This window comes from Mustela erminea, chromosome 12 (assembly GCF_009829155.1).
Source record: "Mustela erminea isolate mMusErm1 chromosome 12, mMusErm1.Pri, whole genome shotgun sequence".
Taxonomy (NCBI): domain Eukaryota; kingdom Metazoa; phylum Chordata; class Mammalia; order Carnivora; family Mustelidae; genus Mustela; species Mustela erminea.
Genome location: NC_045625.1, coordinates 22,623,821 through 22,636,593, shown reverse-complemented (window position 1 = coordinate 22,636,593; position 12,773 = coordinate 22,623,821). Strand labels below are relative to the sequence as shown.

Genomic DNA, 12,773 nt, shown 5'->3' with positions numbered 1-12,773 from the left:
CAAACTGACCCAGTTACTACAACCTAGTTAGAAACAGCTATTTGCACCTTGCAATACATTGAGTGCATGGATCTTGAATAATCCATTGTGCATATGTCCTGTACAATGAGGCTCTCAGGGATCCAGAATATAAAATAATGTAATGGACGCTAAAATATTAAAATTGAATTAATGTCATATTAGTTTCTTAAAAGTGTCATGCAAAAATTGTTTCTCTTTCACCATCTGGTTTGTCCATTTGGTCTTTACAGAAATGCTGGAGTATAACAATCTTTCTTGTACATGTCTCTGCTTTCTTGATTTAGAACAGAAGCTGGTAAAGTAACTTTTTAAAAAATTACCATATAATTTTTATGACATTAATACAAATTTGACACAAAAATCATTACAATACCATACACGGAAGTATATGGAATACTATAGTGAATATTTTATGTACCTACAACTTGCTTAAGACATCAGTTCCTATCACCATACAAATTATTTACTGATAACACTACCAAGCGAGTTATGGTGATGTCAAAATGATTACATCACGCATTGTTGGTGGTTGTAAGATTGGCATCATTGTTTTACAAAGTGGAATGGGAACACATGCCATTACCCTTATAAGTACGCATACTTTTTGCTTAGGAGTCCCTTTGAGGGAGATTATTCATAAGAAAAGCATTTTAGACAAAGAGGTATTCCTTTTAGCATTACCTATACTGATGAGAAATTAAAAATGACCTAAATATCCAACATTTTAGAAATAGTTAAGCAAGTAATGGTATAGCAACTCATTGGGTGATTATAGAATCAGTTAAATTGAAATTCTGAATATTGCTTAGCAAAATGTTTTTTTTATTGTGGTAAAATATACATAATGTAAAGTTTGCATTGTAACCATTTTTAAGTATGTGGTTCTGTGCATTAAATACATTCACAGTGTGGTGCCACATTAATCACTATCCATCTGGTTTAGAGGATCTTATGGGCCAAATCTGGCCTGGTGCCTGTTTTTGTAAATAAAGTTTTATTGGAACTCAGCCATGCCCATTTGTTTTGAATGTTGTCTGTTGGCTGTTAATGGGTTGTGTGTTTTGCTCTACAATGGCAGCTTGAGAAGTTACAACAGAAATGGCATGACCACAAAGCTTAAAATATTTACTGTGTGGCACAGAACATGTTTGCTAATCCTCACTTAACGTAATGCTAGATAATTGAAAGTTTTTAATTTGAGCTAATCACACAAGTCCAGAATGAATGCTGTCCTTGAGTTATCCTTAGACAAAATTATTTGTTAAGGAAATCAACAATGGAAGCAAATATTACACAGCGAATTTTAACCTATTAAAGAAAACAATCTCTTTAATGCTTTAGGTTCTGAGCATTCCTGTATCTCAGCAGGCAGCTGTTATACCAATTACAAAATTTGTATCTACTGGTTAAGTTGGCCCTTAAAAACTTTACTAAGGGGGCTCCTGGGTGGCTCAGTGGGCTGGGCCTCTGCCTTCAGCTCAGGTCATGATCTCAGGGTCCTGGGATCAAGTCCCACGTCGGGCTTTCTGCTCGGCGGGGAGCCTGCTTCCCCCTCTCTCTGCCTGCCTCTCTGCCTACTTGTGATCTCTCTCTGTCAAATAAAGAAAGAAAAAAAAAAACTTTACTAAGTATTCCTTTTTTAGCTTTTAAGAAGATATGACTTTATCTGCAATAAATGTGTTTCTACAAATATACTTGTCATTACTCTAATACAGACCATCCCCCCTTAATTCACTCATATAATTGCATCTGACCCAGTGTAGTTTGGCTACATTGTGTTCGTGGGTATATCTGAACACCAACCCCTGATCTCCTTTTTTGAGGTGAAGAGAGCAAAACCTTGTCTCTTGCCATGTGTCTATTCTTGGAGATCATCTGGTAGCTTAAGAAAAAAAGAACACTAACATTTATCAAGACTTGGAGAGAAAACATATATAGATTTTCAAAGTGAACATAAACTCTCTGTCATTTCCAGTATGTATGTGGAATCTAGGGCAGTGAATAATCTGGAATCAGTTCTACTGGGTGTTGAATAGATTCAGATGTCTGTGTTTCTGCATCCTGGAATTCACTTTAAGCCCCCAGTAAGACCTCACGATGAGGACTGGATTCTGGAAGAGAATTCATTTCAACTTCTTCTCCACTCTGGCCTGGGAATGGAACTGTCTGGAAGTTAGGACTTAGACAATGGACTCCAAAATTGGAGATGAGGTAGAAACAAAGGAGGTATTGACTGGCCACACTTCTCCAAGGATGCTTTCCCAGTAACTGCCCTGCAGGGGAAACTGTGGAGCGACATTGGTTTCCTTTATAACACACATGGGATTGGAATCTGCAAAATGTCACTTAGGTGTCTATCCATGCCAGCTGAATGTACTTGGCTCAAATGGCACTTTTGTTTTTGTTTTTGCTTTTTTCAGGGGTCGGGTGGGAGAGTATACTGCTAAAGGGAGACGAGGCAGCCTCAGATGCCACAGAAACACCCAGCGCAGACATGACGGTCAAGGTAAGAGATGTCTTCTTTAGTTCGGTTCTCAAAGAAGTACACCCCTCAGGAAAACGAGCCCCTGGCAGACTGCTGGGAGCCAAAAGGGCACGGCCCCTCAACTCTGCTGGGATTCTTTCTCTGCTCACTGGAGCCGCAGTGAGTCAGCCAGACATAAGATTTTCTGAAGTTTGGCATCTAGGTTAGGAAGCTACCTGAAAGGTAGAATCCAAGAGATGAATTACAATGGCTTGTTGCAGGGTCTTCAGTGACTATCTGCATATAGGTTGTGGGCACATGGTAACCCCATTGGCACAGTGGAGCAAAGCTGAGCATTCCAAGCTGAGCAACCGGGGCCCCACTGTGCCTTGTGAAGAAAGGTCAGAGAGGCAAAAAGAGCCTTGATCTTGACTCAAGACTTCCAGTGATGCCAGTGGGAAGGCAGCACATGGCCCACTCCAGCTGGAACACCAGTGGCCAAAAGTTCACAAAATGAGTCATCTGGAAATCAACCTAATTATCACTGTTCTAATGAAATGCATGAATTTATAATCACTGCCTAGATTAAAGAATCCATAGCAACATTTATTAGAGTCAACGACTTCCCCTCTATTAATAGATTAGACACAAAGGAATAGTTCTTTCTTCTTGAAATTCTGTTTATGATTCCGTGGACAGAGGTTGGGAGTAGGAAGCCTTTCTTACATTTTTGATTGAGTGATTAGAATCTACATCTATACCACTAATGAATTTTTCTTTGAAAAAAGAAGGTAATTCCTCCCTTTCTTCTAAGTCAGCTCTAGGCCCAACATGGGGCTTGAACTCACAACCCCAAGATCAGGTGCCCCAAGTAGGGTCCCTCTCTGTATTGAGATATACCTAGATATATTTCAGTCCTGGATTTATTAGTAGAGGTTGTACTAACAGGAACGTACAGGATGAATGTATCCAAGCTTTCCCTTGTAATGTGAAGGCTGGAGTTGTATTATCTATGTTTCAAATGTCAGAGAAAGCAAACAAAAATGCCACAGTGAAATTAAATGAAAGATGGGATAGTAGCCTGGTCGGTCAAAAAAGTCAACTAATCTAAATAATAACCATCCAGTACTGAAAGTTCATTTGTTTATAGTTATGTTGTTATGTTAAATGGAGTTTGCAAGACAATAATGTACATCCAATGGTGCACTAGTGTTTCACTGACTGTTATTGCAAAGACAAGTTTGCATCTATGGCTGCATTGCACAGAGAGGGACAGGTGGATGAAGCTGATAGATTTAGATTGACCCTTTTGGAATCTGGCATCTTCTTAAGAGTTTGTTTCTGAGCTGTGTTGCTGATAGAGCTGCAGATGTAGTGCAGATATTCAAATGATCAGAAAGCCTAGAGCTTGTTTTATAAAAGCAAATGGCATATTCTGATAGACGATGTAGTGCAGACATTCAAGTGATCAGAAAGCCTAGAGCTTGTTTTATAAAAGCAAATGGCATATTCTGATAGAAGCAAGTCTTGTCCAAGTCCCATTTTATAAGGTTGCTGCTTAATCAGGCTGTGGATCCTTAGAACCAGGATCGTGACTAAAGTTGTATTTGGGTCTATCCGGTTTACATGTCGTTCTATCTCTCTTTCTCTTCTCTTTTAATGAATAGCTGGGAATGTTTAACAGAGGATTTTTAGTTCTTTAGAACTGAACCACTCTGAAGAATGGACACCATATAGTTTAAAGAGTTAAGCAAAATAGATGTATATTTAAATACATCCATAAATTTCTACAAATATTATCAAGTTCCTCCATGAATGCCAGTCTCTTCTCACTAAAGAATTTGTGAAACTGCTGGTGGATATAACTTAAGGAACTACTTCTGTTTAGAACTTCTACTTTGGTTTTCCCAATTATGCAGGAATCACTATTTTTTGCCCTTTGCTTCATACTCTGGTTCCCACTCCGCACTGCTTGATGTATCCATCCTGTCCTTATACCTAACCTAAAGAACTGTTTTTTCCTGCATCTGTAAGTGCCCAATGTTTATTAATTAACTAAAGATTCCTCATCATATATCTATATATGTACAGCTATTACTGATTCTAATAACTACTTCATATATCCTTGCAATATCAGCTCTTCCTGCCTTCTGCCCTGCGAAAGTTTTATTCTTTAAAACTCTAATTACAATAAAACTTAATCCATTGACACTTGCCAAGGGGACTACCAGGAGAAATCACTAAACAGTCTGGTATCCTCCATATTGCTCTTCTTATAATAGACATATCTCTCTTAGTGCTTAGAAATTTTCTTTCTGAAAATGGTGCAAAAAAATTTTTTTTGCAATGTCGCAATTCCCTGAATGTGGTTTTCTCTACTTCATGTAACCTTTTAATACCATATCTTATTTTTAAATGACAAAGTCATGCTTCTAAAAATATACATGACTCAGAGGAGTAAATTCATTCATAAATAAACATCGGTCGTTCTGAGGAACATTGAACTAAGAACATTTATATTAAAAACACCCTCTAAATATAGGTCTGCTCAACAATTTTAAATCACTTGGTGTTGGGGCGCCTGGGTGGCTCAGTGGGTTAAGCCGCTGCCTTCGGCTCAGGTCATGATCTCAGGGTCCTGGGATCGAGTCCCGCATCGGGCTCTCTGCTCAGCAGGGAGCCTGCTTCCTCCTCTCTCTCTCTCTGCCTACTTGTGATCTCTCTCTGTCAAATAAATAAATAAAATCTTTTTAAAAATAAATAAATAAATAAATCGCTTGGTGTTGTAGGTTGAATTGTGAACCCACTCCTTCCCTGCCATAAAGGGACGTCTATGTGCTATACCAGGTACCTATGAATATGACCTCTTTCTTGACTGATGATTCACAGACCTGTACTCCTGAAGCAAATAATACATTATAGGTTAATAAAATATATATATATATGACCTCTTTCTGGAAAAGGGGTCTTTTCAATGTAATTAAGTTAAGAATCTGGGTGAGATCACCCTGGATTAACCCAGTCCAATGATACATGTCTTTACAAGAGACAGAGGAGGAAACACACCTGGAAGAGAAGGCCACATGAACAGATGGAGGCAGAGATGGGGGTATGTGCAGGCCCAAACCAAGACCACATGGAATCAACCAGAAGCTGGAAGAGGCAGGGAAGGATGCTCCCTTAGAACCTTCAGAGGGGGCACAACCCTGCCAATGCCTTGATTTTAAACTTCTGGCACCAAAACTGAGAGAGAATAAATTTCTGTTCTTCTAAGCCACCAAGTTTGAGGTAATTTGTTAGGGCAGCTCTAGGAAACAAATACACTCCCATCTACAGGGAATTTTGTATCTACTTTTCACAAGTGCCAGTGCCAGAGACATGGAAAACCAGTACTCTGCACACCCATCACTGTTTTCTTAGTATACTGTGCTCACTTTTTTAAAAAATTGAAGTATAAGTTGACTTATATGACTTAAGTCATTACAGTTGACTAATGACATATTATTGACATTATAGTGGCATATTGACATTGTATGTCACTTATGACTAATGTCATTGGTTGACTAATGACATATATGACTAATGAGGTTACATTAGTTTCAGGTGCACAACAGAATGATTTGACAAGTCAAGTCTAAATGTTATGCTCTGTTCATAAGTGTAGCTACCACCTGTCACCATACAATACTTATTACAATATCATTTTTTTAAAGATTTTATTTATTTGATAGAGAGAGATCGTAAGTAGGCAGAGAGACAGGCAAAGAGAGAGGAGAAAGCAGGCTCCCTGCCGAGCAGAGAGCCTGACTCGGGGCTCCATCCCAGGACCCTGAGATCATGACCTGAGCCGAAGGCAGAGGCTTTAACCCACTGAGCCACCCAGGCTCCCCTACTACATCATTGACACGCATAAGGAATACATATATTCCTTATGCTGTTTTTATTTTTATTGTTTTTTATACTGCTGATGATGATTCTCACAACCATGCAAGCTTTAGAAAATACTGGTCTACGCCTTTTGCTTTTTTTAAATCAAGCAGCAAAACAGAATAAGATACAACATAGAAGCTATCCTAAAGTATAACTATCCTTGTGTTCTAGTGAACAGACACAGGCTGAAAGAGATCAGTAGGGTTCTTGAAACAAGAACAGGTGAAAACAACTTTTAAAAAGTGAACATAGGGGATGCCTGGGTGGCTCAGTTGGTTAAACGGCTGCCTTCGGCTCAGGTCATGATCCCAGCATCCTGGGATCAAGTCCCACATAGGGCTCCTTCCTCAGCGGGAAGCCTGCTTCTCCCTCTGCCTCTGCCTGCCACTCTGTCTGCCTGTGCTCACTCTCTCTGACCAAAATAAATAAATAAATAAATAAAAAGAAAGAAAGAAAGAACATAGTAGGGGCACTGGCCAGCTCAGTCAGAAAAGCACGTGACTCTTGATCTCAGGGTCGTGAGTTTAAGCCCAACGTTAGATGTAGAGATTGTTTAAATGAGTAAACTTAAATAAAAAAAAAAAAGAAAAGAAAAGTGATCCTAATCTATCCAACTGTCCATCTAACAGATGAATGGCTAAGTTCATTATAAATTATCCCTGTGACATTCATTCCATAACTGGAAACCTGTATCTCCCACTCCCCTTCAACCATTTGCCCATCCCCCTACCCCTTTCCCTCTGGCAACCATCAGTTTGTTCTCTGTATTTATGGGTCTGTTTCTGCTTTGTTTGTTCACTTGTTTTGTTTTTTAGATTACACATAAATCAAATACACAAATACACATAAATCACATGGTATTTGTCTTTCTCTGTCTGACTTATTTTACTTAGCATAACACCTTCCAGGTCCATCCATGTTGTCACAAACGGCAAGGTCTCATCCTTTTTTATGGCTGAGTAATATTCCATGATATACATATATAGGCTGCATCTTCTTTATCTATTCATCCATCGATGGACACTTACCACTCTTCACTAGAAGAAAAGGGCACTCTTATTTCAGAATAGCTTCTATATTATACTTTATTGTGTTTTTCTGCATGTCTAGACATTGTTTTTTTAGAAAAGGGATGGATCAGTATTTTCTGAAACTTGCGTGACTCTGAGAATCTGCAGCTATATATTTAAAAATAATAGTAAAAATACAGCTTTCCAGGCTTGAAAAAAAAATCAAGATCTGGGTTTGGGAATTAGCATTTTTAAGGAGGGCTCCAGTGACTATGGTGGTCGGTTTGGGAAAATGTTGTCTCTGCATATAATTATGGCAGGGTCATGTGTGGCCACGTGAGCCCTGTCATTGCTCTGGGTTCTCTAGTTACCACCTAGCCTGGGAAAGGACTTCCCCACCCAAAACCCTTGGATTCCATTCCTTTACTTTTGAACACTGACCAAGGCTTAGGTATTTCCTTTCACTTTCCAGATTTCCTTACCCTAACTCCAGTTTCGTTTCTAGCCTTGTCTTCCACCATGTCTCTTTCTGTAGCCATCCTCACCTTCTCAACTCAGCCTATTGGTAGTCACAGTGATCCTTTCAAAAAGCCAACCTGGGACCTTCCCTCCACTCAAGCCATGCTGGCCTTCCCCTTGCCCTGAGCAAACCAAACTCCAGCAGGTGCTCTGCTGTATAAAACCATAATGGCTTCCTTGGTCTTCCTCCTCTTCCTTCTTCCCTTTCCCCATTCACTAGAGGGAGAGAGAGAATCTTATATTCCAGTCTTTGGCTCAAATATTATCTCCTGAAACAACACCACTTTCTGACCTATCTTGATTGTCACATGCTGTCACTGAACCTAGTACTTCCCCTAGCCAGTCACATAAATAGCCACAGAGGCAATGCATGACATCTGATCTCCCCTTGTGGAATGTGATTTCCGCAGGGCATACATCCCCAGTACCTTGCAAAGTGTCCCGTGCGTTACATGCACCTGTCAGTATTTGTTTAAATGAACAAATCTGTGAATGAACAAATGAAGACCGCTGCTGGACTGCTGGCCTTCCCCAAACTTAGTTTTCATGTTCTCACCTCAAGATCTTTCTCTTGAGGCTCCTTTCCTGCTTTCCCCTCCTATGCCACTTTCCTTGTGGTTTTGCTGGTTTTTCACTTGCTAGAGCCTCTAAATTACAGTTCAGTTTTTACCATTTCTTTCTTTTTTAAACACAACTTAATTGATGTATATAATTTACAGACCACAAGATTCACACATTCAAGTGTATGATTTCACAATTTTTAAAAAAAAAGATTTTATTTGTTTTAGAGAGCGAGAGACCACATGCATGTGTGTAAGCATGCACAGGCAGGGTGAGGGGCAGAGGGAGAGGGAGAAAGAGAATCTTAAGCAGACTCTCCGCTGAGTGCAGAGCCCACTGTAGGGCTCCATCTCATGACCCTGAGATCATGACCTGAGCCAAAACTGAGAGTCAGATGCTTAACCGACAGAGCCACCCAAGCATCCCTAAGCTAATAGTTGTTAAATTTACCAACCATCACCATCATCCAATTTCATATTTCATGACTTCTGTAAGATCCCTCCTGCCCAATGAGAGATAATCTCCATTCCCACCGCAGTCCCAAGTCAACACTTGCATGTTTTCTGTCTCCAAAGATTTACCTGTTTTGGACATTTCATATAAATGGAATCATACAATCTGTGGTCTTTTGCGTTTGTCCTTTTTTCCCTTAGCATGGTGTTTTGGGATTCATCCTATTGTGTCCTCCACCACCAGTTCATTTCCTTTAGCGCTGAATAGTATTCTGTTAATGGGTACCCTGATGTTTTGCTGTGTTTCTTAGCTCTTTCACAAGCTGATGGACCTTGAGCTTGTTTTGACTTTTTGCCTGTTATGAATTCACTGCTGTGAATATTCATGTGCAACTCTTTGCATGGACATGTGTTTTCATGTGTTGTGGCTATGGACCTGGGCGTGGAATTGCTGGGTCATGTGGTAAATACATGTTTCACTTTGTGAGGAACTGTCAGGTTGTTTTCCCAAGTGGCTGCACCATTTTACACACCCCCCAGCCTCGGGTAAGGGGTCTACTTTTTCCACATCCTAGTCCCCACTTGCTTTAGTCTGTGTTTTGATTATAACCATCCTAGTGGGTGGCAAGGTGGCATTTCACCCTGGTTTTGGTTTGCATTCCCCAGGGGTAATAATGCTGAGTATCTTTTCATGTGCTTATGGATCATTTGTATGCAGTTAGGTTTTTGATGGCTTGATTTCCATTATTCACTAAAGGGTGGGGTCTTCAAAATTCTTCACTGCACACAGTCCTCTCTCATTCAAGTGCTCAGTCATTGTTTTAACAGGAGTGCAGGAGGGACCCTCTTACCAATTGGGGATGGGGCATGGGGTAAAGGACATGGGGTTGAGGAGGGCCTCAATTCATTCTTCCTCTTTAGTATCCCTGCCATCAGCCCTGAGTAGGGGTGCGGGCTCATCAGACTCTTAACACTTCTTTTCCCTTCTTTTCTTTCCGCTTATGTTCCCCTCACATCTCAGCTTTAAAAAAAAAAAAAAAAAAAAGATCTTTATTAGTGTATCCATTTTTTTTATTGTGGTCAAACATACATAACAAAATTTATTCCTTTAACCATTTTTAAGTGCAGTTCTGTAGCATTATGATGCCATTAGTACTGTTCTGCAACCGTCCCTACCCTCCGTCTCCAGAACTTTTTCATCATCTCAAACTAAAACTTTGTAGCCATTAGATATGAATTCCCCATTCCCTCCTCCCTCTAGCTCCTGGCAACCACCTCAGTGTTGCCTTTTATATATAATAATATCCCCTTGTCTTCTCAAAGGGAATTTAAGTACATCCTGTTAATCTTAAAAAGCCAGTCAAATGACTAACCCTTAACCTAGCATTTTCACATCCTGTGGACAAGGCAAGTAAGAAAGGCGATCACTTTATAGACGTTTAAGAGTAGTGTGCAAATAAAGGCATTAGGAAGGTGCTTAATGCTAGATTTTGAATGAATTTGCTGGTGACCGTGCTTCCTTTCTTCTGTGGAGTAAACTCCTCAGTGCCAACATCCTGGAAGTATCTGGCTTGATCCAGCTGGGTGCACTGCTGGGAGCCAGAAATTGCACCTGTTGGGCTACGCATTGTTTTCTTGAATTCTGTTTATATGACGACTACTCAAAACTACATCAGTCATGCTGGAACTCTATCAGTCTATGATAAAGAACTATCTTCTGAGTAGAAATCATGTGGCCATTTTAATCAGATAGATACACCAACTAAATCCCAAACGCTCTCTGTACCTTGCCTTCTTGTTCTATATAAAGATACTAAAAACTTGAGTATTTGCAAAAAAGAGCCATTTTAATCAAATACGTACACAAACTAAATCCCAAACGCCATCTGTACTTGCCCTTTTATTCTGTATGAAGATACTAAAAACTTATGTACTTGCAAAAAGGAGTCCTGAAAATTCTAGCACAGCAGATTCTTTTTTTTTTCCAGAAAGAAGCCTTGTACTTATTTATATTATTAAAAGATAAACCAAGACCTATTAAACATTTTAAGAGTTTGAGGAAAGATCAGTTCAAATGGGGCAGCACTTGATCAGAAGTGGTTAGCAAGGCTCCAAAGATGGGAACTTGGGGAGAGATTTGTATAGAGTAAAGGCAGAAGCAAAGAAAGGAAATTATTGATTGCTTATAGCTTGAAGACTAGTTGGCTCTTGGGATTGGCTATCCTTTATGTTTTGATTTTATAACCTTGAAGCATTTACAGGCTTAGATTTTGGTTTGCTTACATAGATGGCCATGGTACTAGAGCCATGTCAGTCTAATTAATTTAACAACATATACAATATTTTTCATTTGTGCTTAGGCTAAGATTTAGGCAGGTTGGAGATTCTGGCTGTAAAACCATTAAAAAGGGGGCATGTTTCCTAATCAAGGACGTGGGAAAGAAACATTTAAAAAAAAAAAAAGGATGTTGTTTCTCTATATGTAAAATTCACCGCTGGGACAAAGATTGTTCTGGAAGGGCAGATGTTCTCCATTACAAAAGGGGGAAAGCAGTTAGAATCTTCCGGTGATAAATAGAGGCCACAGGTTACAGCCATTCTGCGGAGGGTCTTTTGTGGGCAGCCGGTGGTGGAGCCCTTTGTCCTTTGTATGTGATGATGACGACATGGAGGATTGTTTTGTGTGCGGGACCAGAAGTCATTTCCACATTGTGTCCATACATAAGACTGCTCTCTGTTTGCTTCCTTGCCAAAGGAAGATTTGTCCCAGATTGTCTTAATCCTTTAACTTAAACTTTAAACTTTAAACTCTTCAGAGTCGTGGATCTCTGAGAGGGTCGGACGCATCTTTTGGTCCTACAGCTACCTTTTCACAGGAGTCCCTGTTGGAGAACCACTGTCTTGATTTTTTTTTTTTTTTTGGAAATATGCATTTGTGGGGGTGCCTGAGTGGCTCAGTGGGTTAAAGCCTCTGCCATGGGCTCAGGTCATGATCCCAGGGTCCTGGGATCCAGTCCCGCATCAGGCTCTCTGCTCGGCAGGGAACCTGCTTCCTCCTCTCTCTCTGCCTGCCTCTCTGCCCACTTGTGATCTCTGTCTGTCAAATACATAAGTAAAATTAAAAAAAAAAAAAAAGAAATATGCATATGGCATTGTTCCCAGGTAATGGATGTGAAAGGCCATGCTGTAGACTGTAACAAGCTGCATCAAATTGGTTATTATCATTCCGATGTGTTACTCCCTATTTGTCTAATAAAATGAAAGTCACATAAATGAAAGCATAGCCATTGGACAGTTCTCCATTCTCTGTGTATACATAAGGAATATTCCTGGCAACGGAAAGATCCAGGTACTTCTTTGCCGTTTTATTTCTTCGTTGTGTTCCCTTACCAGCAATCACAACTAATATGGATTGAGTTCTTGCTATGAGCTCAGTCCTGTGCTAGGCCCTTCCTGCACCATTTTATATAATCCTCAGACTGATCCTGAGAGGGAGAGGCTCTTATTCATCCCATTTTACCGATGTGGCCATTGGGGCACAGTCAGTGTAAGTAACTTATCAAAGGCCTCAAAGTGAGCATTTGAACCTGGTAGACCTGCTTAACCTCTCGATCTGAGTATTGATGAATGCAAATTAGTTTTACTGTTAGCAAAGGCAGGAGTGATCTCAGGATGGGGCAGGAGTAGCTTTGCCACACACAACACTGGACACTCAATTAAGTTAATTATTAATTAAATTAAAATTGAATTTTAGAGAAGTGATGAATAGATTTTTGAGTATTGGTATGTCCCAAATATTGCCTGGGAAATTGTTTA

The 12,773-nt window shown here is 39.9% G+C and overlaps 1 protein-coding gene across 7 annotated transcripts in view; it reads left to right on the top strand.

Moving 5' to 3' along the window:
• The window catches only part of PALM2AKAP2 (PALM2 and AKAP2 fusion), a 481,551-nt gene that overhangs the window by 348,178 nt on the left and 120,600 nt on the right, over window positions 1–12,773 (top strand). For all 7 annotated transcript variants that reach the window (XM_032306714.1, XM_032306709.1, XM_032306711.1 and 4 more), the window contains one exon: window positions 2,442–2,527. In XM_032306714.1, coding sequence (XP_032162605.1) covers window positions 2,442–2,527 — 86 coding nt within the window. The remainder of the gene's footprint in view (window positions 1–2,441; window positions 2,528–12,773) is intronic.